General features: G+C 42.6%; 1 protein-coding gene across 3 annotated transcripts; it reads left to right on the top strand.

Moving 5' to 3' along the window:
• Mtrf1 (mitochondrial translation release factor 1) lies at positions 1 to 25,586 on the top strand. Of its 3 annotated transcripts, none has more exons than XM_021182046.2 (11): positions 1 to 269; positions 2,084 to 2,191; positions 3,560 to 3,976; positions 4,989 to 5,080; positions 6,895 to 6,976; positions 7,169 to 7,276; positions 12,401 to 12,573; positions 13,806 to 13,923; positions 17,479 to 17,615; positions 20,830 to 20,928; positions 25,320 to 25,586. In XM_021182046.2, exons 2-11 carry the CDS (start codon positions 2,167 to 2,169, stop codon positions 25,431 to 25,433), a joined length of 1,365 nt encoding a protein of 454 aa, XP_021037705.1. In that variant the 5' UTR covers positions 1 to 269; positions 2,084 to 2,166; the 3' UTR covers positions 25,434 to 25,586. The 3 variants fall into 3 exon arrangements, with proteins under 3 accessions (XP_021037705.1, XP_021037704.1, XP_021037706.1); XM_021182045.2 differs by having other exon boundaries at positions 16 to 307; XM_021182047.2 differs by lacking the exon at positions 7,169 to 7,276 and having other exon boundaries at positions 16 to 307.
• Positions 25,587 to 27,653: the final 2,067 nt, after the last annotated feature.

Below are 27,653 nucleotides of genomic sequence, written 5' to 3' on the forward strand. Positions count from 1 at the left end.
ACTAGGAGAGGGCGATCCGCTCCCTTTGGACGTCGCGGCACCCGGGAGTCAGCTCCAAATCCGTTCCACGCGTGGTCCTTCCAGAGCAGTATCCTCCCCGCTTCGTCATTTCATTCTTGTTTACCGTTACGGACACCTAAGGACCATTTCTCTGCAAAGTGGAGGAGGACCCAGGAACAAACCGTAACCCGGAAGCAGTAGCCTGGAACTGATCATGCTTGCAGTACCTTGAGCTGAAATGTTGCGGGGCACAGAAGGCTCAGTTATCAGTAAGAAACGAGAACGTCAATTTTCTTCTTTTACCTAGGTATTCACAATTCTTTCTTGGCCGTAAGAGAGCTTTTTAAAAATTTCCCACTGCCCACTGGTGTTACTTCCGTATAGAATCCATAATACTGACTTACACAACATGATTTTCACATTCTACGCCTGGTGCCCGTTTACTGTCACTTTTAACACACCAGAAACTGAGAATTGCTTTTAAAATGTCGAATAATATTGGGCTGTGGGGGTGATGTTGAAGGCTTGCTCTTTCTAGGTTTAGCTAGTTACTCATTCCACGGCTACTCCTAAACTGGAAAATTTAGCCAGAGCTAGCATTACTAAAATCTTCCATCCTTTTCTTCTTTCCACCGTCATATGAACACTCCCGATGTACTCAAGGTTAGATATAAAGATGCACTTCTGGAGTATTAAATCTGTGGCTGCTGGGCATTCGCAAATCCTTTCACAGTCCAAATTTCAGCTAGCTTTTGATTTTTTACGTGAAATTTATTAATAGAACCCAGTATATGCTGAATCTCCTGAATACTTAGTTTTTTTTTGGGTTTTTTTTTTTTTTTTTTTTTTTTTTTTTTNTGTCCTGGAACTCACTTTGTAGACCAGGCTGGCCTCAAACTCAGAAATCCGCCTGCCTCTGCCTCCCAAGTGCTGGGATTAAAGGCATGCGCCACCACCGCCAGGCAATACTTAGTTTTTAAAATGATAATGCTAAGTTGGATTTAGCAAGACCAAAGGGGCTTATATATGAATTTGTTGCCAGGCACAGCAACAAACAACAGTTGTAATAAAGGCTGCTTCTTGTAATTTGTTGTGCTAAGGATCAAACCATAGATAGGCCTTGAGCATGTTGGGCCACTGAACTACATCCCCAAGCCATTCTGCTAAATTTTGACCCTTATTTCCGTTTTTAATATCAGGAGGAAAAGCATTTTCCCTATCTTGCCCTTATCTGAAGGAAGAACAGATAATTATTGTAAATACCCCATTTCACCTAATCTGTCATTTTTTAAAAAATATTTTTGTATGTGTGTGGGTAACTAACTGCATGTATGTATGTATGTATGTATATATGAATGTATATCATATGTATGCTTGATGCCCAGGAAGCAAGAAGAGGATGTGTCAGATCAGTCTCCTGGAACTGGAGTTAGGGACAACTTGTGACCCACTGTGCAGGTGTTGGCCTTGGTCCTCTGCAAGAGCAGCAAGTGCCATTTGGATGGATTTCTTTTGTCTTCTTTTAAAATATGTGTGATGGTTTGGATGAGACCATAGGCTCGTATATTTGAGTGTTTAGTTCCCAGTTAGTGGAACTGTTTGGGAAGGATTAGGAGATGTGGCCTTGTTGGAGGGCATGTGCCACAAGAGTGGCTTTGAGGTTTCAAGAGCACATGCCAGGCCCAGTCTCTGCCCGCAACTTAGAGATCAGAGGTGAGCTCTCAGCTACTGTTCCCAGCACCAAGCCTGTCTGCCTGTTACCACACTCACCACCACGATGTCCACGGACAAACCTAAAACTGAGAGCAAGCCCTCAGTTACGTGCTTCTTTTTGTAAGTTGCCTTGGTCATGGTGTCTCCTCATAGCAATAGAAGAGTAACTAAGACAGCATATTAATCTGCTTTTTCCCATACAGCATAGTTTTAAAACAACAATAACAACAACAGAGATTATACTGTTTTGTAATCTGTTTGGTTTTTTTTCAGTTTTAAAATATCATCATTGACCTTTTTATTTTCTCACTACCAGGTCCTCCTGGTGTGTTAAGTTGGTCTTTTAATATCTGAGGATCTCTTCCTTTAGATTGGGCTAAAAGAGAAGCATCCTCAAGAAGTGATCCCAAGGTGGAGAATGAGAAGTCCTGACCTTGGAACAGACAAGCTGTTATGATACAAACTCTGCCTCCAGCCAGTGAGTGAATACTTATGATGAAGTTACCTAACTGTTTCTGGCTTCTGAATGCCCTGAAATAAACAAAACAAAGTGCTTGCTTAGCATATGTAAGGCCAGGTGACAATCCCTAATCTCTCTCTCTCTCTCTCTCTCTCTCTCTCTCTTCTCTCTCTTTCCCTCTCTCTCTCATGCACACACAGAGACACACAATATACACCGTGTTTCTCACACTTTCTATATTAATAGTAATAATAATTAAAAAAATAAGTTAATAAATACAATAAAATTGCTGATTTAAATTTATCCAGACATGTTGATGTACATTTGTGATTCAGCATTTGGAAGGCTGAAGCAGGAGGCCTCCAGTTTGAAGTCAGCCTGAGCTATATAGGAAGACACTTTTGTCAATTAAACTAGATAGCAGATGAAATGTTAATATTTTCCTTGAACTTCATAAATATATGACTATGAACCACCTAAAGATACGTTATTATTTTATTGTTGTTTGCTTGTTTGTTTGTTTGTTTGTTTGTTTCTCGAGACAGATTTCGCTGTCTAAGCCCTGGCTGCCCTGGACTTGCTTTGTAGACCAGGGTGGCCTTGAACTCACAGATATCTGTCTGCCTCTACCTCCCAAGTGCTGGGATTAGACCTTTTAAGCTTTTAAGTGTATATTTGTATACTCAAAGTTAGAACTGCCTTAACCCATTCTACTGTTGTATTTGTTAATTATACTCCTACACACTTGCCTTAGTTGTATATATAAAGTGCTTTTTTTTTTCCGACAAAATTATTTTGTGTGCCTGTGGGGGTGTGCAGGTAGACAGCTTTCAAGTATCAGTTTTCTTTATATCAATTGTATTAGCCAGGCGGTGGAGGTGCTCACCTTTAATCCCAGCACGTGGATAAGGAGAGACAGGAGGATCTCTTTGAGTTTGAAGGTAGCCTGATCTACAGAGTGAGTTCCAGGATACCCAGGGCTACACAATGAAACCCTGTCTCAAAAAAAAAAAGGAAGAAGGAAGGAAGGAAGAGAAAGGGAGAAAGAAGCAAACAAACAAACAAACAAACAAACAGGCGTGAGTTCTAGGGTAGCCGGAGATAAATAATGGGACTCTGTCTCTAAATCAATAAATTATATATATAAATATGTGTGTGTATGTATCTATGTATATATATATATATATATATATATATATACATACACACATATATACACACATATATATGTACATATATGTATATATCTCTCTCACTCTGTGTGTGTGTGTATCTCTGAGTTATTGACCATCATTGGAGCTAAATGAGGCTGTGAACTAAAGGTTTCTCTGAAACTCCATATATCTTTAGAATTGCTTTTCTCAACTGTTTTATCTTACATTACAGCTGCTGAGATGAGTCATCACCTGTGTATTTGGCTTTTGCGGAATCCATTTCTCCGAGCGTGCCCCCAGAGACACATCTTCCTTTCTTGTCAGCAGTTCCGACAGACAAGCCTTGATGCAAGGCCGTGGAATTTTAGACAAAAGAAGACTTGTGTTCTCTATCAGCTCTTAAACAAGAGTTGGTCCAGGGGCTACCGCCATCCAGGCACAAGGAAACACAAAGCCCTACAGAAGTATATGGAAGACCTGAACAAAGAGTACCAGACCCTTGACCAGCGTCTGCAGGGTATCTCTGAGAATGAAGGAGACCGAAGGGCCTTACACAGAAGGCATGCTCAGTTGGCACCACTTGCGGCTGTTTACCAAGAAATTCAGGAGGCCGAGCAAGCCGTTGAAGACTTAGAGTCATTGTGTAAAAGTAGGTAAAGGGTGTGTATGTGTATATAAGTGTGGACTTAATTAAACGTTGAACTCTGTCGTTTTGTTTGTTTGTTTTGTTTTTTTGAGACAAGGTTTTTCTGTGTAGCCCTGGCTGAACTCATTTTGTAGACCAGGCTGGCCTCGAACTCAGAAATCCACCTGCCTCTGCCTCCCAAGTGCTGGGATTAAAGGAGTGCGCCCACCCCCCCCACCCCCCACCCCCACCCCCCGTGAACTCTTGTCTTTTTAAAAGCCTACAGATAATAAGCTCAGATCTGGTAAGAAGAGGACTATACATTCACTCGAGTTTCAATTACTCAGGGTCTGCTAAGAGTCCAGGCTCTTCACGGTCCTTACCTAGAGGTTTAGAGTCTAGGAGACTTGATATTATCCTAGGTTTTAATTTACTGAGTGCTGTTGTTCTACATACAGGAATACAGAAATGATGGTTCCTCTTCCATCCAAGGGAGTAATGTGAGAGAGTATATGTGTCACCTGCACTTTACAGCCTGGTGACCTCCATGCTATCTCAGTCAGAGACCACACCAGATCCTAGACCCTTAAGCTATAGAACCCATCTTCCTGGTAGAGACCACATCAATGTAGTCACACCTGAAGCTTTATTGTGTACATAGGATGGGGATAACTGTAGCCAGGAAACTTTTTTCCAGAGTGGTACTGTACTTAATTATGTCTAAAATACACTGGCCTGGTGGTGGACTCCAGGAGTTGGAGCCAGCCTGGCTAAATTGGAGCAGGAAGCCTGAACAGGGCTTCCTTCTCACCTCTTACCACTTGTTTCTCCACCAGCTACAGCATTCTCAGGTCCCCCCACTGACAGGGCCTTAGGAGATGGAGACTGGAAGGCAAGGAGGTCAAGGCTAACCTGGACTGCATAGTGAGACTCTGTCTCAAACTAAAAACTTTGTAGACATCAATAAGGTAGTTACTTAAAGCTTGGTCTGTAAGAATTTTAAAGAATTAACTATTATCCCTGTTGCTGATTTTAGGTCTAAATAAACAAGACGAAAAGCAGTTGCAAGAACTTGTGTCAGAAGAAAGGCAAATCATTGATCAGAAGATCCACAGACTGTATAGTGAGGTATGTTCCAGGCAGGAGGCCGATCTCAATCGTGCTACCATGAAGGACTAGGATTCTTCCTAGAATATGCTTTGATGTTCAAGATAACTGCCCTGACAGTTCTTTTATCACAACAAGTCATTAAGCTATCCTTAGGACACTTTGTTGAAGGATAATTGGAAGAGAAATTGAGATGTCAACGAGTGGGACTCCAGAGGAAGGAAAAACCATAGCTGAATCTATTGACTTGGTAGACAAGAGGACATGACTCTGTAGTAAGGAAAGTTAGGGGACCAGGGAGATGGCTCCCTGATAGAGGTGATGCTATACAGCCCTGTCCTACAACCTGAGTTCCGATGTGTCACACAAGGCAACAGGAGAGAACTAGTTCCCTTCAGTTGTCCTCTGACCTCCCCATGGTGTGTGTGTGTGTGCAGTGAGGACCACCACACACAAATAAAAATAAATGAGTAAAACTTTAGCGGGGCACTGGTGGCACACACCTTTAATCCCAGTACTTGGGGGGCAGAGGCAGGCAGATTTCTGAGTTCAAGGCCAGCCTAGTCTACAGAGTGAGTCCAGGACAACCAGGGCTACACAGAGAAACCCTGTCTTAAAAAAACAGGAAAAAAAAAGAGTAAAACTTTCAAAGGAAATATAGTCACCATGAGGACAAGTCAGATGGTTTTAAGAGTGAGAAGGGACTGGTAGTTCATGGTGATTGTATTAGATTGAAAACGTGCGTGCTGAATATGATGGGATGAATCCTAAGGGTAGAGGCAGCTGATCACTGCAGGTCTTTAATTAGAACTAATGAGTCTGGCATGCTGGGGACTCTCAGGCTTCATGATAGGATGTCAGCTTTAGCTGGCAATCTAGGTATGGAAGAGCAAATTCCACATCTCTTTTAGTTCAGTAGGTGGCTTCTTTTTAAAGACGACGAAGACCATAGCACTCACTATGTACCATGTTTCTTTCTGTTGTGACCATCACTGTCTCTTCAGCTTTCTTACTGTGGGATTTAAGGAGGAGCTTTTGAGGATATAGAAGGATGAAAAGAGATGTCACCTTTCGCACCAAAGGCAAAACCTGTCCGACACTCACTCCAGCTTTCTCTCCCGCCTCCTGCCAACTGCAGTGTTTCAGAGAAGTGGCAGGAGAGAGGAGGGTCGGCAGAACATGTCTGTATTTAGTTTGATTTGAAAGACCTTTTAGTGATCGGGAGGTTGTTTCCTATTCTTCCTAAGAAGAAAGCTTTATTAGGAACCTAGAAACCCCCCACCCTTTTTTTTTTCTGTCACATGAGAGAAGCTATTTGAATCTTACTTTGCGTCCCCTTAACATAGTCTTTAGACAGAATGACCTCACCAAGAATGCAAGGTATGGTATAGTGCTGACCATCATTTATAGCAAGGAAGAGTCTATAATTATATGTCAAAAGTCATTTGGAGCAAATGAAGAATTTCAAAGACTTGCTTCATTCATCAGATGAAAGATGCCACTGTGTAGAGCTAATCTTATTTAAGAGGCAAAATCTGAACAAAGTTGAATGGAAGTCTTGACTTTGATCATAATTAACTTCATTGTAGGAAATTAAGATAATGTGATAACATTGCAGAAAATGCTCAGATAAATAACGTCATTGTCATGTGAACTGACCATCTAATTAGATTTCTCAGGACATGGTTTTAAGGCTTATCTCTTTGGGGAATTACATGGTTTTGTTAATTACTGACTTTAAAATAAAACTGTCTTAAGGGCTTTGGTTTAATTTCAAGTAATAATATACCAAGAAAAATAAACACACCAGCGACTGCATTTTCCTTCTCTTCCAGCTCTTGGAGCGTTTAGTGCCTAAGGAGAAGTGTGATCGGAGTGACGTTATTCTAGAAGTGACATCTGGAAGAACTACTGGAGGTCAGAGAGCCAATGTACTGTAAAAGAGTTTTGGACACTGAAGTTTACCCTGAGTTGACGTCGCTGTCCCTTGAGAAGCCCACTGCATGTGTTTAGTTTAGGACATGCTCATTTCCTGGGTGCTCTCGCCTAAGGATGGTTGGTGCTCGTTAACATTTGTGCTTACTAAATAGTTTGGGTATTTTCTTATAGGTGATATCTGCCAACAATTTACCCGGGAAATATTTGATATGTACCAGAATTATTCATACTATAAGCACTGGAAATTTGAGCTGCTGAATTATACACCAGCCGATTATGGTAAGCATATGGAGGCAGAGGCAGACAAAGCTCTGAGTTTGAAGCTAGTCTGGTCTCTGTAGATTCAATTCTAGCTTAGGTAGAGCTACAAAATGAGATCCTATCTCAATAAATAGAGGATAAATAATGAAAAAAATTAAAACTTGGAAAGTGTACAAAAACCAAAACCAAAACCCAATCTTATAGCAGGGGCTGGAGAGATGGGGTCACTGGTTAGGGCAATAGTCCCTCTTCCGGAGGATCAGGCTCCACTCTCAGCACCTAATGACGATTCACACCTCAAAGCCATCTGTAACCCCAGTCCCAGGCCTCTTCTGGCCTCTGAGGGCACCAGGCATGCATGCAGTGTACAGACAGACATGCAAGCAAAACACCCACACACGTAAGCTTTTTAAATTTTAAAACTAATAGTACTAATAAAATACAGTCAAAAGATGACCTATAAGTTCTGTCTGCTGGGTAACATAGTACTACACTGTGATAGACAGAGGGGTAATTAACAATAAACTAGAAAATCAAAGTGGGGTAAAAGGATTAGTTAGGTAGACCGCAGAGGGAACTCAGCATGTGGCATTAGTAAACTGTGGTTGGTTCCGACTGGCCAGGCCAGCGGTAGACCTTTACTCCCTTTCCCTAGGGGATATCAGCTCTTCAGCCATCTTTTGAAATGTAGGTAGCAGGGATCTTTGTTAGCCTTTCCTTCCAGATGCTGGCACATTGGTCCAGGTGGCCAGTGGATGATCTCAGTTTCTCAGCTCAATGTCAACATTGTATTTATTGCTCTAAATATGCTTCTGTTTCCCCCTGCAAAAGTCTCTTGATAAGTGGATAAACTGAAGAATGTGTCATACTTCTTTTTTTTTTTTTTTTGGTTTTTCGAGACAGGGTTTCTCTGTATAGCCCTGGCTGTCCTGGAACTCACTTTGTAGACCAGGCTGGCCTCGAACTCAGAAATCCACCTGCCTCTGCCTCCCGAGTGCTGGGATCAAAGGCGTGCGCCACCACGCCCGGCTCCATACTTCTTTATATGCACTGGTCAGATCATCAGAATGAAAAGCTCCTCTTTTATCTGTGTAGTGCCATAGACAAAGATGGTGGTGGTAGGGATAGTGGTGGTTAACAAATAAAGGAACCAAAGCATGGGCGAGTTATGTAAGCTAGCTAGCTGCTTATTATAGCTAGGAAGAAAGGGATTTGATTGAAACTCAGTCAGTCTGATACTGCCTCTATTAATTTATACAGGAAAGTTGTAGGATTCTCCAGTTTATATAAATTCAAATGTTTGTATTTTCTTCCTTCCTTCCTTTCTTTCTTCCTTTCTTTCTTTCTTTCTTTCTTTCCACTCTTCCTTCTTTCTTTCATTTTTATTTTTTAAGTTCTCACTATATAGTCCTGCCTATCCTAGAACTCACTATGTAGACCAGGCTGGCCTCAAATTCACAAAGATTGAATTGCCTGTCCCTCTGGAGTGCTGGGATTAAATGTGTGTGCCACCACTCCTGGCAAGGGGAATAATTTTAAAAAGTGTAAAGTTGAGATAGGAAATTTAAATGTCGTGGCTTCACTCTGTTTTAGTTTTTGGGTATTTTTTATAGTATGACGTTAATGCATGAAATGCAACCATTTCATTTTTTTTTTTTAAAGATTTATTTATTTATTATATGTAAGTTCACTGTAGCTATCTTCAGATACTCCAGAAGAGGGCGCCAGATCTCGTTACGGATGGCTGTGAGCCACCATGTGGTTGCTGGGATTTGAACTATGGACCTTCGGAAGAGCAGTCGGGTGCTCTTACCCACTGAGCCATCTCACCAGCCCTCATTTTTTTATATCTGTCTACTAATGCATATCAGCTTCTTCATCTGGTTAAGTCCCTGGCTGCACAGGCCTGGAGGCCTGAGGTAGTTAGAGAGAACCTACTGCTGGAAGGGTTCCTCTGACCTCCACATCAGTCTCTTTGCATGATCACTCTCTATACATACATTATTGATTGTTTAAAAATAATTGATTACTTTCAGATGGTTAAAGGGACCTAATTCAGTGTAATTTTTTATAAGATTTATTCATTTTATATATATGAATGCTAGTGCAACTGCTCACCAGAAGAGGGCATCAGATCCCATTACAGATGGTTGGGAGCCACCATGAGGGTGCTGGGAATTGAACTCAGGACCTCTGGGAGAAGAGGCAGTGCTCTTAACCACTGAACCATCTCTCCAGCCCTCATTGTAATTTTTAAAAGTACTCTTATGTTGGCAAGACTAGTAAAGGACCCAGTCAAGCACTTGGCCTTTCCTGTGGGACTGTGCCAGTGACTAATCAAGGTGTAGACAGGGAAAGACAGGTGTATCTTTTTTTTTTTTTCAGGTGTATCTTTTGTTTATGTTTTTGTTATTGTTGTTATTCTTTATTTTTTAAAATAAGGTCGTACTATGTAGCTTTGGCTGGCCTGGAACTCCCTATATAGACTAGGTTGACCTTTGACTCAGAAATCCACCTGCCTCTGCCTCCCAAGTGTTGGTGTTAAAGGCATGCGCCACCAGACCTGGCAGATGTATCTTTATAAATAATCTATTTTAACTGATGAGTTTAAAAAAAAAGGAACCCCCCCCCCCCAAAAAAAAAGGAGCCGGGCGTGGTGGCGCACGCCTTTGATCCCAGCACTCGGGAGGCAGAGGCAGGAGGATTTCTGAGTTTGAGGCCAGCCTGGTCTACAAAGTGAGTTCCAGGACAGCCAGGGCTATATAGAGAAACCCTGTCTCGAAAAACCAAAAAATAAAAAAATTTAAAAAAGGAATCAATAAGACTGTTTTATAACCCTTACTAATGCATTGAACTTAATAAGAAGCTGTCAGGACCTTGTGTTTGCAGAGGGGGGTGCATGTGTGCTGTACTGAGCATGTGAGGGTCAGAGGACAACTTGCAAGTCAGTTTTCTCCTTATACCATGTGGGTCCCAGGCATTCAACTCACATCATCAGGCTTGACAGCAAGTGCATATACCAACTGGGTCAGATAATTGACCCCATCTTACTATTAAAGGAGAGATATCAGACATCACATGCTTCCTGTAATCTTGCCAAGGGCTCGGCTGATGTTTGATGTAGTCTCTGGACCCCACTGCCAAATCTCAGCACCAAACAGGTTGGCTTGCAGCAAGAGTATGCAGTCGGGCTGGAAAGATAGCGCAGCAGTGAAGGGCACTGGCTGTTCTTCCAGAAGACCTGGGTTCAATTCCCAACACCCACATAGCAGCTCACAACTGTCTATAACTGGATCCAGTTCCAGGGGATCTGACACACAAAAATACATGTAGACAAAATACCACTGTACATACAATTCAAAAAATAAAAATAATACACATGTGCACACGCGCACACACACACACACACACACACACACACACACACACACACACACACGAGTATGCAGTCGGCAAAACCGGACTACTACTGGGACTTCTGTAGGTCAACATCCAGGTAGTTCCTCAGTAATGTATAGGAATTGGAGAAATGAGTGAAGAACCTGGGGATTAAGAGACTCAAAGGACATATCCCCTGGGGCTGGGAGGGATGGACGTTGAACTGAAGACCTTTTGCATGGCAAAGCTTTGCTACTGAGCTGTTAACTGCTTTTAAACACAAACGTCTACTCTGTGACGTGTAAGGAGGACTTTCAGGCAAATAGAGCTATGACAAAGAAGGTAGTAAAGGTGACTGCGACCATGTGCCAACTCACTGTATTGCCGAGTGTGTCAACCTGATGCATCCTAGGATCATCTAGTAGGAAAGTCTCAATGAGGGACTGTCTAGACTAGACCGGCCTATAGGCTTGTGTGTAGGTGATTATCTTGAGTGCCTTAGCTGATGTCTGAAGACCCAGCCTGAAGGTGGGTAGCACCATCCCCTAGTTTTAGGCCTTGGACTGTAGAAGAATGGAGAAATCTAGCTGAATGGTGGGCATGTATGTGTTCATTTCTCTCTCTGCTTGACTGTAGATATAATCAGCTACTTCAGGTTCCTACCTAAACTTCCCTGCGATGATGGACTGTGATGTGGAGTTATGAGCTAAAGTGAACCCTTTTCCCCTAAGCTGTTTTTCTTTCAGAGTGTCTTATCACAGCAACAGAACTTAGACTAGGGCCCTCATAGGGAAGGGGAAGGATTGTGACTGAAAGGGACCTGGGGGAGGAACGGGGTGGGGTAGGGGGGGCAGGCAGTTACTGAATTACACATTTGAATCTCTGTATATCCATGGAGTGGTTTACCTCTCTTGCATTTACTTATTCATTTATTGGGAGGAGGGGCGCATTATGGGGCCCATGTACCAGTCAGAGGACAACTTTCAGAACTTAGAATTCAGGTCATCAGGCGTGACAGGAAGTGCCTTTTTCTGCTAAGACATCTCATTGGCTGCTGTATAACTTCTTATATCACAAGAATGTTTGTAAAAGACTATTAGATAAAAAGCTAAAGCCCAACCACTAAGATTTTTTGTGTGTGTGTATGTAACAATCTTTCCACACCACGGATAAGAATTAACTTTTAGTTCTTGAAACTCAGAAAGGCTAAACGATATTCAAAAGTATGAAATTGTGTTATTGAGCCTTTTCTGATGCACGGCATGTATTTGCCTAAAAATTTACAGATAATTCAATGCAGAAAATGTCCCAGTATTCCTTTTTTCTTAAGTGGTATTTTTCTTATCATTATAAAGTAAAATTTCTTTATAGAAACGTTAGAATCCAAAAAGTACAAGCCAGATGTTACCTGCAGCTGTATCTCAAATCCCAGCATTCAAGAGGTTGAAACAGAATTGTGAGTTCAAGGCCAGCCTGGACTACATAGCAGGACCCTATCTCTAAATAAATAAATAGATAAATAAATAAATAAATAGTACAAGAAGTAAAACATAAAATGCACTATTCACACCTCCCCAGAGATGACCATAAGTAATATTCTTGACTTGTTTTATTTTACCTATTACTATATTCTGTATTGGGATAATATAGCTTATATGTTTTCGGTTTCCATGTCATGTTCTATAACTGACAGACAGGCCTTAGATTAAGGTTAGTTATTTTTCAAAGTAGATTCCATTAGTATTTCTGAGTCTTTTTCCCTAGGTGGACTACATCATGCAGCTGCCCGGATTTCCGGTGACAGTGTCTATAAGCATTTGAAGTATGAAGGTGGAATCCATCGAGTTCAGCGCATCCCGGAGGTGGGCCTGTCATCACGGATGCAGCGCATTCACACGGGAACAATGTCTGTGATTGTCCTTCCACAGCCAGATGAGGTAACTTCCCCAGGACAGGGTTAGTTCATTTATTTGTTTGTTCTGTCTGCGTGTACATCTGCATTCCAGAAAAGGGCATCAGATTCCTTTATAGATGGTCGTGAGGCACCATGTGGTTGCTGGGAATTGAACTCAGGGCCTTGGGAAGAGCAGCCAGTGCCCTTAACCTCTGAGCCATCTCTCCAGCCCCAGATTCCCTTTTCAAATAAAATTCAAGGAGTTAAAATATGACCTACCAATAAACGCACACACAAACACACACAGTGGGGAGGGGGGCGGGGAGAGAGACCACTTAACCTTTGGAGCAGTGGATAAGGATTTACTCAGTAGCTCAGAATTCACCCATTCATATGCATATACATAGCTCATGTAGATTGTAGTCTTAAATCTCAAAACAACCCACCTGTAGATTTTTTTTCTTTGCCTTATAAGAGAAAAAACAAGTCTCAGAAGAAGTGATTAGCCTTAGGCTGCTTCACTGTATAGCTAACCCCAAGTCAAAGCTCCTTTGTCCTACACTGCCGTGCCCCTCCCACCCTATCCATCCTGTGCTTGTCTGGGTGAGAGCTGAAACAAGAAGGTAGAAAGTCACCCTGCCTGACTGTGGTCAGGAATAGGAGAATGTGGAGCAGTTCACGTGTCTCACGTGTCTTAGTGAGTTTCTAATAGGGGATCTGGTGACAATGGGAATCAATGATGTGCATTATAGACATCTTTCTGGTCTAGATAATCAATGAGATAATCAATGGTGAAACTCTTCAAAGATTACATAATTCATTGATCTCATACCACTCTAAGTCCATGCTCACAAACTGCATCCTTTAAGTGGGGTGAAATTCAAAAGTAGCATGCATACTGCCCTAAGTTCAAGCCTCATTGCTCCCCCAAAATAAAATAGTATCTTATTGAAATTGGCTGTTTATTTAGCTGGGTGGTAGAAGCACAGGCCTTTAATCCCAGCACTCTGGAAGCAGAGGCAGGTGGATCTTTGGGTTCTTTGAGTTTGAGACCAGCCTGACTTATAGAGTGAGGTCCTGGACAGCCAGAATTATACAAAGAAACCCTGACTCAGCTGAGGGTGGGGTGTGGGTAGAAGTAGGTTCTTTGGTATTTTATTTTTAATTTTTTTTTAATTCATGGTTTCCTTAAATAGTTTAGTATATTTGAAAAATCTCAGACTAAAGTGTTTGTGGCATTGTGAATTTACTCACACTATATTTTCTTTGCCCTAGGTAGATGTGAAAGTGGATCCCAAGGATCTGCGAGTAGACACATTTCGAGCCAAAGGAGCAGGGGGGCAGCATGTTAACACCACAGACAGTGCCGTGAGGCTTGTCCACATCCCCACAGGTGAGCAAGACTTTGGCTTATAAAAGGAAACATTTGATCTGGGGCTCACGGTTCCAGAGGGTTCGAGTCCATGACCACTGTGGCAGGGATGGTGCTGCGAGCAGTGGCTGACAGCTTGCTTCTTGATCTACAAGCACAAGGCAGAGAGAGCTAACTGAATGGTGTGGGCTTTGAAATGCTCAAGCCCACCCCCAGTCACAAGCCTCCCTGATCAGGCCACACCTCCTAATCCTTTCCAAACAGTTCCGCCAACTGAGGACCCAGCATTCAAATATCTGAGTTGGTGGGGGCCATTCTCATTCAAACATCCACAGCTTTCTAACTAGCTAACACTCAGAGGGTGTGGTCCTGTGGTAGTTTGCAGTTCTTTGCACAAAGCTTTTACAGATGGCAATGACACTGTGGATCTGATGTGCCAGTGGTGTCTGGGTTCTCCTTCTGTTTGGAAACAGTTCCCCTTTTGAAGGATGCAGGTGGTAAGCCTATCTGTGCAGGAAAGATGCTTGGATGTACTGGACAGACCGCTGTGGTTCCAGGAGTGGTCTTCCAGTCCAGCTCCAAGGGGAACAGAGAGACAGCCCAGACACACCATTGCTGTGGATCCTTTTTATCTTGTAGATGAACTGCCAGTGCCATGAGGCTCTGCTGCATTAATGGTGTCCCGAATACCAGGGCACTTGGTCACCTTGATAAATTATACAGTCTTTTTTTTTTTAATTCATTAAGGTGATTTTACATACGTTGTTTCATAACAGTGATACTCTCTGAGGAATGTATCATTACACAGTTTTATTGCTAGGTGAAAATTATAAATGATGGAAAAGATAAGTCTCAGTAGGCAGTAAGGTTTTATAGGACAGCTGTTATATCTATGCAGACTGTCACTGCTGTCACTGCCAACTTACTATGTGGTGCATTAGCACCGCCTTTCAGACTCAAACAAGTTTTCTTTTTCTTTTTCTTTTCCTTTTTCATTTCTTTTTAAATTGCTAAAAAAAAAATTGTGTGTGTCTGTGTCTGTGTGTATGTCTGTGTGAATGTTTGCATGTGTGCAAGTCTCTGCATACCTGAAAGCCAGAAGCAGTTTGTCCCCAAAGAGCCGTCTTTATAAGTGTTTGTGAAGATACCTGACTCGTTCTATGGCTACTAGGATTCAAACTCCTATGACTGAGCAGCAGGCACTGTCAAATGTTAAGCCAGGACTGGAGAAATAGCTGCAGTAAAGTTAAGATCACATTCTGGAGTGCAGGTCTTAGCACCTACGTCAGGTATCTCCCATCCACCTCTAAAGCAAAGGCCTCTGACCACATGGGCAGTGCACCTGTCTTTTTTATTGGTGGTACAGAGTTGGGTGGTGGAAGTAATACTCGTTGGTGTTCAGAAATCAACATTCAACCCAAACACTGATCTCAGTTAAGCAAGAATAATTTATTGTGCACACACCATAATGCTGGATAGCCAGGACTTAAAAAAGAACAAAAGAGACTAATTGCAGTTCTAGTCTGCTCTCAGAGTAGACTTTTTACAAGAAAACCAGGTTCAAAGGTTTAAAGGGCAAGGGAGTGGGGAGCTGTTGGCTTACTAGGCAAAGTATTATCAGGTAACCTTTAGGCTGACTGGTCCAGAGTAAGATAAGGGAGGTGGTGGATGCGTGGGGAGCAGGGAACCTCAGAACACTGAGATTCAGAGCATGAGTATTATAATCATAACTTTTTGGCTTATTAATAACATTCTTCAGTATCAGCCACAAAAACCATCGAGAGCTCATACATAGGTATGGAAAGGGATGCCCAGTGGTCAGCTCTTACTCAAGCCATTTTAGACCTAACAGTTCATACTGACTGTTGTGGGTTTGGTCTAATGCTGCTTGTATTATGTTAATCTGGGTCTCCAAAATTGCACAAGAATCTGCACGTCTACATGTAAGACACTGAGGGAACCCTGCCCCCGGTTGGTTTTGATTGGTAAATAAAGTTGCTGGCGGCCAGTGGCTGGACATGGAGACAGAGGCAGGACTTTTAGGATTCCTGGACAAGAGACTGAAGAAAGAAGAGAATGATCCTCCATGCTGGGACAGGAGAGGAGGGACACCACACCTGAGAGGTGCGGACAGAGAGGACAGACACCACACCTGAGAGGTGCGGACAGAGAGCATTGCAGCCATGCAGGAGCCAGGGGAGCATGCTCCAAGACGGCAGCAAAGATGGAATATAGTTATTACTTATAGTTAATATAAGTAATAACTCAGGAATATTGGAGGGGAATGGATTGGCCATGTGGAGGTTAGGAAGTGGTCCAGCCATTGAGCTGTTTCAGGCACATAATATAAAGGCTGTGTGTATGCATCTTTCATTCGGGAACCCAGAACATTGGGGTAGGTAGCAAGGAGCTCTGCCACCGCTAGGATCAACTGAGTAGCATTAACTGGGTACAGATACACTTCACCTTTGATTTGATGGTTTCTATGTGAAGCTCTGTGAGGTTTCTTAAGATTAGCAAACCTTATATAGAACATTCAGAACAAATAGAACAAAACAGGGTGTGTGGTCAGCCTGTCCTTGAGCCAAGTCACTCCTATGTGGCAGTGACTGGCAGGCATGCTACAGCAACAATGTGAAATAGCTGGCAGGCACAGAACAATATGGCTACAGCTGAGGATGGAAGCCCAGGCTTCGTCGCTCCTGCTAGCTTGGCAGATGCTCTGTCACTGAGCTACATCCCCGGACTTACAAAAAGGCGTACTGTCAACATCAGCTCTCCTTTTGTGTATTTGTGACTGAAAGAGGAAAGGCCACATGCTCCCTGTGTAGGACCAAGGCTGGGTCAGCACTCCATAGAGGATGGTAGCAGATTGTTCTTGGGAAAATACCTGGATGAGCAAAAATCAGAGAGGAAATGCTCAGAGATTTTTTTTTTAAGTTTTATTTATTTATATGAGTACATTGTAGCTGTCTTCAGACACACCAGAAGAGGGCGTCAGATTCCATTACAGATGGTTGTGAGCCACCATGTGGTTCCTGGGAATTGAACTCAGGACCTCTGGAAGAGCAATCAGTGCTCTTAACCACTGAGCCATCTCTCCAGCCCCATGGACACACATTTTTAACCCCTCACTTAGTTGGGAGGCAGAGGCAGGCAGTTCTCTGCGGGTTATAGGCCAGCCTAGTATACATAGTGAGCCTGGATCAGATAAGACTACATAGTGAGTACCCTGAAAAAAGAAAAGAAAATGGTGAACTATCTCATTCAGACGTCAGAATCTAAGTAGGCACCTAGAGCTATTACCAACCAACAATTTCTAAATTGTGCTAAATCTAAACTGTTGCTTGTCTTTTGTCAAATTTCCTGATTACTCTTTCACCTTATGATATTCTTCAGCTAGGTATGGTGCCCCTTGCCTTTAATTCCAGAACTCCTGAGGCAGAGGCAGACTGTGAGTTCAAGGCCAGCCAGGGCTACTCACACACAAACAAACAATAAGTAAAATGTTCCTCTTTTCTTCTTTATTGGGCCCGTGGAATGATAGGTAACAGTTAGCTTCTGCTTGTCTTTCAGGCCTGGTAGTAGAGTGCCAACAAGAACGATCACAGCTGAAAAATAAAGAAATAGCTTTGCGAGTGTTGAGAGCCAGACTCTACCAACAGATAATCGAGAAAGACAGGTGTCAGCAGCAGAATGCTAGAAAACTGCAGGTAAGACAAATGGAGCAGTTGCAATGCTGTAGGAAAGTCATGTTATGCACAAATGCAGTGCCTGTCCTTACATGAACAGAAGTGTCTTAGAACAGGGGACACGTGCTGTTTTGGTAAGCAAGGAATATTTAAGTGCAGGTATCCTAAGGGGCTATTGATTGCATTCAGGCATGCCAGTTTCCAAAGGAGTAAGTGAGTAAATGAATAAACAGAAGTATTTCCTACTTATTTCCCTGCAGTGTTTATGTTTTAACTGTCTTAAACTAAAATTGGTTGTTTTGTTTTGTTTTGGTTTGGTTTTGATTTTTTTTCCCCTGACAGGTTTTCTCTATGTAGCCCCGGCTGGTCTGGAACTAGACTCAGCTGGCCTCGAACTCTGCCTCCCAAGATCTGGGATTAAAGGTGTGAGCCACTGTGCCCGGCAGGAGATTTGGTTTTAAGACAAAATAATTTCTCTTGAAATTTGAAGATTTTAGATACTTAAAGGTTTTTATTACAACTCCGTGTGAATCGCGCTTAAGTGGCCTTCCTGAAGGAAGGGAGGGAGGTTGCTGCTGGAGACTGTGGCCTTCCTGAAGGAAGGGAGGGAGGTTGCTGTTGGAGACTGGGGATGAGGAGTAAGAGGGAGACTGCCTTTGCATTTCCTGCCCTTCGGTACTTCTTGAATTTTGCTCAATATATATTTATAGTTTTGGGGGGTCCAGGAGTCACCCCACAAATCATACGAACACTGATCTCAATCAGACAGGGATAGTTTATTGAACACACACCCCAAGACTGATGGACCATAGTTCAGACTGTGGGAGCTGAAGCTACAACCCGAACATTTTCAGGACCAGCTTTTAAAGGCAAAACCCAGAAAAGCCACAAAGAGCTCAAACGCAGGTATGGGGTGGGCTATAGGGTGGGCTGTCTTTTTTTCATGTTTCTTTAGTAATTTAGACACAATGGTTCAACCTGACCCCTATCTTGCTTGGCCTTGAGTGAAGGCTGCAGCTGGGGAATTTTCTAAGGAGAGCAGCTCTCAAAATATTACAAGCCTCTAGCAGAACAGATATGTGGTCAGGTTGACCTTGCTCGGAACCAATTTTCTGTGTCTGCTTTGGTTTTGTATCAACAATATGGGATGGTTGGCAGGCCTGAAGCAAAATGACTATAGTTATTTCTAAGAAGTAATGCCAGAGAACCAAGTCAGGGCTAGAGACTTCAACAATAGTATTAAATATAGTATGCAAAGCTGGATGCGGTAGCTTAGATTTTTAATCTCAGCACTCAGGAGGCCAAGGAAGCTGGGTCAAGGCTTGTCTACCTAGTGAGACCCTATTTCAAAAACCTATGTTATATATATAAAATATATTAGACTGTAGTGACACATGCCTTTAATCCCAGCACTCTGGAGGTAGAGGCAGGCAGATCTTTGAGTTCAAGAGCAGCCTGATCAAAGTGAGTTCCAGGACAGCCAACACTATTACCCAGAGAAGACCTGTCTTGAAAAACAACAACAATCTTTTAAATATTAATCCTGTAATCATCATGATAGGAACCCTTTCCCTGTTTGTCTTTCTAGATTTCGTTGCCCTCATTACGATAGAAGTGAAGGGATAGATTGTGTATTAGTCTCATTTGTGTGGTCAGAAAGACCTCTAACTACCTTGTTTGCCTGTGAGCTGTTTAGTAGCAGTTCCTACTGTTTGGAAACTTTTTCATGAGTCAGTCATACAGTGGTCTTTATCTAGTGCCCAGTATTCAACCCTGGTTCCCTAGTCACCCAGAAAGTTTCGCAGACTGGATTCTGATCCAACTGGTCTAGACTGGCGTCCTAATATGATGCTTTCCAAACCCAGCTTGGCAGAAGGGGTAGCCGAGAGACTGTTTCAGCACGCACAGTCCCTTGTTCATTATGTCTATGACTGAGTTTAGAAATCTGTAACTTTTCAAATTCTCCTGATCAGATGTTTGGTTACATCAAATTTGTTTCTCTCAGGCTTTAAGAAAATGAGTCAATATTGGGGAAGCTGAGGCTAGAGGATGGCTAGTTGCAGATCAACCTGGGCTATGTGGTGAGGATATGGAGAAAGAACAAGAGAGTTTGGGGGAAGGTGGAGAGGGAAGGAAAGATCCAAAAATGTGTTTCTTTAATCTTAAAAATGAAGCAATTGAGAGAGTGCTGTGGGGGGACTATTGTTAGGGGCAGGAGTGGACTAAGCATGCCAGTAACCATCGCATGTGGTAACATTCCAAGTTGTAAGTTTGAAGGAGTCAGAGCACATATTTCAGTGACTGGGCTAGGGCAGCAAAGACATGGTAGGGAAGGGCATCCCTTCAGATGAGCTGGGTAACATAGAAACTGGCATGATCTAACACGAGGCCTTGTAAGTGTCCATGTGGTTCTCAGAAGTAATGCTGGGAATGTTAAGGGAGACCTGGAATGCTGAGTTTAATAAGCTCGTGCTCTTAGCAGACAAGAAGGACCCACAGCAGAAAGCTCAGAAAAATGCCTTAGGAAGATGAAGCAAGGCCCTTCACAGAAGTGGAAACATACAACTGTAGTTTTGTAGAAGTGTATGTGAAGGTGACAGTAGAAATGCAAAGTCAGAACATGCCGACGACCGACTGGACGGAAAGCACTCTCTCCCACAGTGGTCTGCAGCAAGCCTAGCACCGGAAGCTCCCTGAAGAGTTTGTGAAATTGCCCAATGTCAGGGTTTCCTACCTGGAGGAAAAAGGAACATGCCAGGCGTGGGCCTCACATCTGTGGTGCCTGTAGTTGGGAGGCTGAGACTGGAGAGTTGCTGTGAATGAGGCTATACGATGACACAGTATATTTTTAAAAATGAAAGCCTCTAAAAAGGAAGGACAGGAAGAATTTTAAATGTTAAAAACAAAAGGAACTTGAAACATCAATGAGGAGTTTATTCTTATTTCACAGATCTACTCTCAATGGGTGTTTGGTTGTTTGTGTGGTGGGCTGGGGATGGAGCCTTTGCTGGGTTAGCATGCACTCTCCCGCAAAGTTCCTTTCCCAACCCTAACCTGTCTTAAAATATTCTTCTACCTGTTCTTGTCTTGGTCTGTGGATATAAGGTTTTTTAAAAATAGATATTTAATCCCTTCAAGCAGGTAAATCAAGTATAAGGATTTATTAAGATTTTATAAATGTTATAATTTTTAATTTTAAAATTAAAAATACAAATTTCTTCTTGTTATGGTACAGGTGGGAACAAGAGCCCAGTCGGAGAGAATTCGGACATATAATTTCACCCAGGATAGAGTCACTGACCACAGGATAGCGTATGAAGTTCGTGACATTAAGGTAATGGTGCTGACTCTGCTTTATGTATCTTTGCTTCATTAGAAACATAGTCAGGGGGCTGGAGAGATGGCTCACTGACTAGGAGCACATTCTTAATAGGGAAGGCGAGAAACCAATGCAAGTTGTCTTGTGATCACACACGCGCCGTGACACACACACAAGACACATAAGTCAGGTAGAAGCTGCTCTTAGCCCTAAATGTTGCTGCAGGTTGCTTCACCAATGGCTCCCTCCACACACCTCCCCACCTTTAATCCTTTCTTACTGGAATGGCTAGGCCTTTTTAAGGGTTCATCTGCTGTTCTTGTGTTTGTTTGTTTTAGATAGGGGCTTACTCTTGTAGCCCAGGCTGCCCCAGAACTCAGAGTAAAGCTCTTGCCTCAGGTTCTGATTCCTTGGGTTACAAGGGAGAGCCACCAACCTGGTGGAGGGAGCAAATGTTTAACTTCTCCTTCCTTAGATAAAACACAATAGTAAGCAAACATATTTAGCAATAGTGTTTCTTTTTTTTTCCATATATTTTTTATTGGGTATTTATTACAATTACATTTCCAATGCTATCCCAAAAGTCCCCCACATGCTCCCCCACCCACTCTCCTACCCACCCACTCCCACTTCTTGGCCCTGGCGTTCCCCTGTACTGAGGCACTTAAAGTTTGCACGACCAATGGGCCTCTCTTTCCACTGATGGCCGACTAGGCCATCTTCTGATTCATATGCAGCTAGAGACACAGCAATATTGTTTCAAGTGATCATATTTTTTTCAGTTGTTTTTTTAGCACTTCCGAGGAGAGGGAAGAGAATCACCATGAATTTGAGGGCAGCCTGATAACAAGGCCTGTCTCAAACCAAAAAGTAAAAAACACACAGTGGCCAGGTCAGGAGAAAAGATAGCAGAGACTGACAGGATCGAGTAACTTAGAAATGTTACAGAAGAGACTGGAGGAGGAATAAGGACCTCGGCAGGAGAGTGGCAGCCAGCTGACAGAGGGGTAGGCTGGAGGAAAGTGAACGTATAGGGGCTCTTCTGCCCGGCTCTCCACCCCTTTCAGAAACTTCAGCTTCCTCTGACTCCATTCACATAATTCCTGATGGAGCAGCCGCACCTGGGCATGATCGTGACCCTGACGACAATTGATTTGCTTGGCTCGGGCAGCTGAGCGAGCCGTAGCCCCCAAGGAGTGCCTCTCAAGATTTCTAAACTAGAGAGAGAGCTGTGGCCACTTCTGTGAACTGCTGAGAAGAGGTCAGAAGGCACATTTCCCAGCTTGGGAAGTCAAAGGAGAGGTCGGTCAGGAGCACAAGGAGAAGAGTGCACAGTCACCATGTGAATGTCCACACTCATTTATTCCCGAGGCGCAGTCTTGGTCCCAGGGAACAGCAACAGCCCCGGTGCCCCAGCGCTTCGGCTCCTGGAGACCACCCAGGGGTCTTAGAGATCCCCTGAAGCTGGCGCTGTTGCCCTTCTTTAAGACAGTATCTCTCTCACTCTGTAGCCCAGGCTGGCAATTGGAACGTGGCCCTGGCCGCAGCTCTCACTTGTACTTCATCTCTCCGTCTCTCCTCACATTCAGTCATGTGAAATGCCCTCTGCTCAAGGAATACCCATTTCTTTTAAAGGCTCAGTTGAAATGCCTCCTTCCCAACTCAGTTTTTTCCAGCTGCCACCTTCCTATTAGCAGGCCCTTCTGGCCCTTGCCTTCTCCTTAGGTTTTTGTTTTTTTTAACTGTCTGCATTTGTCTATGCTGTCTGCTTACTCGTCTCACTCTGACACTAGCTTGTTAGCTTCTGAGAGTTCAATCCTGGAATCTTTATATGAACTCTTTAATCTTTATATAACCACAACCCCCTGGGTGATCCAAACGAATTTGAAAGGTATTATGATTACTGTTAAGAGTGGAATCCCTTTTACGTCAGTTCCTAAAATGAAGTCCAAGCGGCGGTACCCTACTAATTGCAGCTCCAAGTATGTTGACTTTTATAAGCAGGCGCATAGCATGGGTTAGTTGTGTGCAACGTTTTAAATTTTGTTTATGTACGAGTCCTCCGTCTGCTTGTATGTCTGCATGACAGAAGAGGGCATCCGATCCCACTACAGATGGTTGTGAGCCACCGTGTGATTGCTGGGAATTGAACTCAGGACCTCTCTCTAGGAGAGCAGCCACTGCTCTTCTGAGCCACATCTCCAGCCAAATATGAATTCTTTTTTTTTTTTAGATTTATGTATTTATTATATGTAAGTACACTGTAGCTGTCTTCAGACACTCCAGAAGAGGGAGTCAGATCTTGTTACTGATGGTTGTGAGCCACCATGTGGTTGCTGGGATTTGAACTCCTGACCTTCGGAAGAGCAGTCGGGTGCTCTTACCCACTGAGCCATCTCACCAGCCCCAAATATGAATTCTAAGATCGAATTTTCCTTCCTCTCTTTGGAACAAAATAGGAAGGAAATCCAAGATTTCTACATCTTCCAGAGTTGTTTTTTTTTTTTAATTTCCTTTTTGCTTATTGTATGCGCACATGTGCTTGGACATATTTGTGTGGCTGTTTACATGTATGTTCACATGGATAGAAGCCAGAGGTCGGGGTTATGTGTCTACCTCAGTTCCACCTTTTGAGACAAGGTCTTTTCTAGGTCCCAGGAGCTCACCAATTGACTAGACACCGTGGAAATCTGCCTATGTCTAACCACACATCCTGCTCTGTGGTTATGTGTGTGCTCTGTGATTGTGTGTGTGTGTGTGTGTGTGTATGTGTGTGAGTGTGAGTGAGTATGATTTCTTTTACCTAAGGATTTACACTCAGGTCTTCATGCATGCGTGGCCATATCACAGCCCTTGGCTTTCCAATTAGAATTTTTAGATTTATTTTATGTGTATGGATGTTTTACCTGTATATATGTATGTATGTATGTATGTATGTATGTATGTATGTATGTATGCATACTATGTGCATGCCTGGTACCCAGAAAGGTGGAGGGCATTGGAACTGTAGTTGCAGATGAGTCACCTTGTGGGTGTTGAGAATCAAGCCCAGGTTTTCCTGTGTAGTGAGTGCAACTTGCTTTGTAGACCAGACTAGCCTTGAACTCAGAGATCCACCTGCCTCTGCCTCTCGTATACTAGATTACACTATTTTTTTTTTAAGCAGGCAGACACACTCTTTTTTTTTTTTTGTCTGATAGAAGTCACAGGCAACATTTCCTTTCAAAGATAGTGTGCTAACAGAGACTAGTGACAAAAACACTCAGCAAAGGTTCTCGAAGACAAGCAGTTGGTCGGTTTCAAAAGCTCATTCAGATATCTATGTCTTATCTCCAGAGTCATTGGAAAGATCAATGTCACAGATTTCATTGTATTGATTTCAAATACAATTTGTATTTCAATCAATTTCATTTCAAAGTAGAATAGTAACTTAAGCAATTAAAGTAGAAATCTGTTTTCTCTTTTAGATTTATTTTATTTATTTTATGTTTTATTTAAGAAAAAAAGAGTACTAAAACCTGGGACTCTCCATATACTAGCAGTTGTGTTGATAATGTTCCAGAATATTAGCAAACCTTTGTTGTTAGTGATAACTGTGAAGGAACAGACCATTGTCTGCTCTCTGTTTGACTATCAGGGATGTTGGTCTGCTCTCCATCAGTGTAACAGATACCTGAGAAAGCAACCTGGGAAGAGAAGAGATTTCTTTATCTCACAGTCGTAAGCTTTCAGACTGTGCGGCTCACTGTTCCAATCCTGTGAAGACACCATGACCAAGACAACTTATAAAAGAAAAGCATCTGACTGGGGGCTTCCTTACAGTTTCTGAGGATAAATGCAGGACCATAATAGTGGAAAGCATGGTAGCAGGCAGGCATGGTGCTGGAACAATGGCTCAGAGCTTACATCTTATGTGCAAGATGAGGTGAGAGAGGAGAGAGAGAGAGCACATGCACACACAAAACTTGGTCTGGCTTAGGCTTTTGAACCGTCGAAGGCCATCCCTAGAGATACACTTCCTCCACCAAGGCCACACCTCCTAATCTTAAACAATCTACCAACTGGGAACCAAACATTCAAATTTATGCGCCTGTGGGGCCTATTCTCATTCAAAGCACCACACCATGACTACCTGGCCCCCCTGTTTTGGGCCTATGACCGCACAGTTCATCTTGGTGGGAACATGTGGCAGAGGAAGCCAATTACCCGCTATCCTGGAGGTAAAATGGAAAGGAGTCCATTAGCATCCTTCAGTTCCATTCGGAGACACACCTTCCATCAGGCCTGCCTCATTTAGGTTTCTACCACTTTCCAAAAGGCCTAATGTTTACCACATGGGTTTTTGGGAAACACCTGAGATCCAAACTGTATAGTCAAGTTTCATAATAACTCCCTTTTTCAATCAGGAATTTTTACGTGGTGAGAAGTGCCTGGATCAGCTAATTGAGAGATTGCTTCAATCAGCAGATGAAGAGGCCATTTCCGAATTTTTAGATGAAAGCCTTCAATCAGTGAAATAAATGTGAAATAAATTATTTGTTATATAAATGAAGTGGACTTTGATCAAGAAAAAAAAAAAAACAGGTGTGGAAATCTTAATAAATGTTCATAAAGTATAGATGTGCCTACAGAGTTCTAATAGAAATCATTTTAATAAAAGAAACTCACATCTCTTGCATAGAGGTTTATTTTAGGTTTCAGTAAATAATCCAGCTCTCCAAGTAGCAAATAAGCTTGAAATATCAAAAAGAAAAATAAAATATTGAGAATTGATTGCCTAAGAAGAATTAACTGTTTCTCATAGACCTTTTAAAAACCATGAGCATTTTCTTCCAAAGGTGTGTAGGTGTGAGTCACCATGCCTAGCTTATATAAAGTAACATTTGAAAAAAGTTACACGACAGGTTCAGGACAAATTTGTAGCTACTAAATATTCGAAGCAGAAGGGATGCTCGCAGGGAGCTCACCCACCAGGCCTGCTTCAGGTGAGGAAGAGCGGACTCACTGAAACGCTCATGGCAGTTAATGACCAAAAGACATTAAGCATTATTTTATCCTTTTAATTTTAGGTACTCTACTGAATATGTGGTGAACTCTTGGGAATTTAATTTGCATTCACTGATAATGACTTGGGCATCTTTACATGGTTTTATTTGCCAGTATACATAGAACCCGATATTTCCCCAGACAAGTACTTAACATTTTTACTTTATTTTCACCACAGTGTAGAAGAGCGGAAGCTTGGGATTTGGTTAATTGTCACTTTGTGTTTTTATTGTTTTATTAAAATGCTGTGTGTGTCTCCCAAGAACTCCAGCTCTAATTAGAAGCTTTTTAGTCTTTGTTTCCTTCCAGACAGGGTTTCTCTGTGTATAGCCCTGTCTGGCCTGGAAATCACTATGTAGACCAGGCTGGCTGTGAAGTCACGGAGATCCAACCTGCCTCTCTCATTCTAGGACTAAAGGCACGTCCCACCATACCTGGCAGCTCTGCAGTTTTTAGTCTTCCCTTTAGGACTAAGATTTATCTTGATTTATTTTTTTCTTGGAGTTTAAGGAAGGGAGTCAATTAACACTGCTGACTTGGATTTAATTGTTTCAGAATCATTTCCCGAGAAGACTCTCCTTTGCATTACATTGCTATCTGCTCCTGGTTTCTCACATTTAACCTGCAGGATGGGTGAAATGTCTTAGCTAGGAAAAGCACTTGTTACCAAGCCTCAAGGCCTGAGTTTGATCACCAGAACCCACGTGGTGGAAGGAAAACAGACTGCATCAAGTTATGCTCTAACCTTCACACATGTGTCACATACTCTCACACAGCATAAGCAAAAATGTAATGAAGATTCAAATTGATTAAACTTTTAGAAAAGACCCATTAGTTGCATGGTAGTGAACCCCTAGGATCTAGTCACTTCTCAAAAGCCCATTAGCTGACAACCAAACTCAAGTGGAGCAGAAGCACATGGCCTGGAGAAACCGAAAGTTCTAAGGGGTGACATAAGATGTGGAAGACGGTAGTGTAGGCATACAGCACATACTTTTCTTCTTCCTTTTGCTCTTCATCTTCTCTTTCCACCTTCCCTTTATCTGCCCAATACTCAGCTCTCCTTTATTTTTCAAATTAAGGTGGGAAGCAGGTTTACAGGAAATCCACCTGGTGCCAATTCATTCCTTGTTCACAAGCTCTCACAGGAAAATGGAATTAACATCAAATATAATTAGCCCCAGGGTCTATAATTAATCCACAACAAAAGAACTCTGTAAATTGCACATACCATTCAGTCTTCACAAAACTAAAATACTGCTATCCTCAGTTTTCAAATTCAATAAAAGTTTTCAGGAGGAAGTCATGCAAACAAATAATAGAGTGGATACTTTTACTCTGGACTTGAAAGCCATTTTATTTTATTTTATTTTAGTGAGATGGGTTCTCTCTACATAGCTCAAGCTGTCCTGGAAATCACTATGCAGACCAAGCTGTTCTCAAACTCAAGGGATCCCCCTGCCTCAGCCTCCCTGGTGCTGGGACTAAAGACGTAAGCCACTACGCAAGACTGAAACCTAAAATATCAAATTCCGGATACTATCCACTTTCTACCTCAGTGAAAGGATCCAGTAACAAAAAAGATGAAGAGGTTACGTAAACTACAATTCCCAAGATGCAAAGCGGCTTCGGCCTCTTAATAGAGTCCGCGAGCCGGAGGATCCCGTCATGCATCGAGGCGCGCGAAAGGCAAC

The sequence above is a fragment of the Mus caroli genome, chromosome 14 (genome assembly GCF_900094665.2).
Source record: "Mus caroli chromosome 14, CAROLI_EIJ_v1.1, whole genome shotgun sequence".
In the NCBI taxonomy this organism is placed as follows: domain Eukaryota; kingdom Metazoa; phylum Chordata; class Mammalia; order Rodentia; family Muridae; genus Mus; species Mus caroli.

Bases quoted from the DNA above. Each gene is read 5' to 3' on its own strand.
- Mtrf1 (XM_021182046.2), top strand. From the start codon at position 2,167: ATGATACAAACTCTGCCTCCAGCCA. The intron at 5,081-6,894 runs GTATGTTCCAGG...CTTCTCTTCCAG, and splicing joins TCCACAGACTGTATAGTGAG to CTCTTGGAGCGTTTAGTGCC. The intron at 12,574-13,805 runs GTAACTTCCCCA...TCTTTGCCCTAG, and splicing joins TCCTTCCACAGCCAGATGAG to GTAGATGTGAAAGTGGATCC.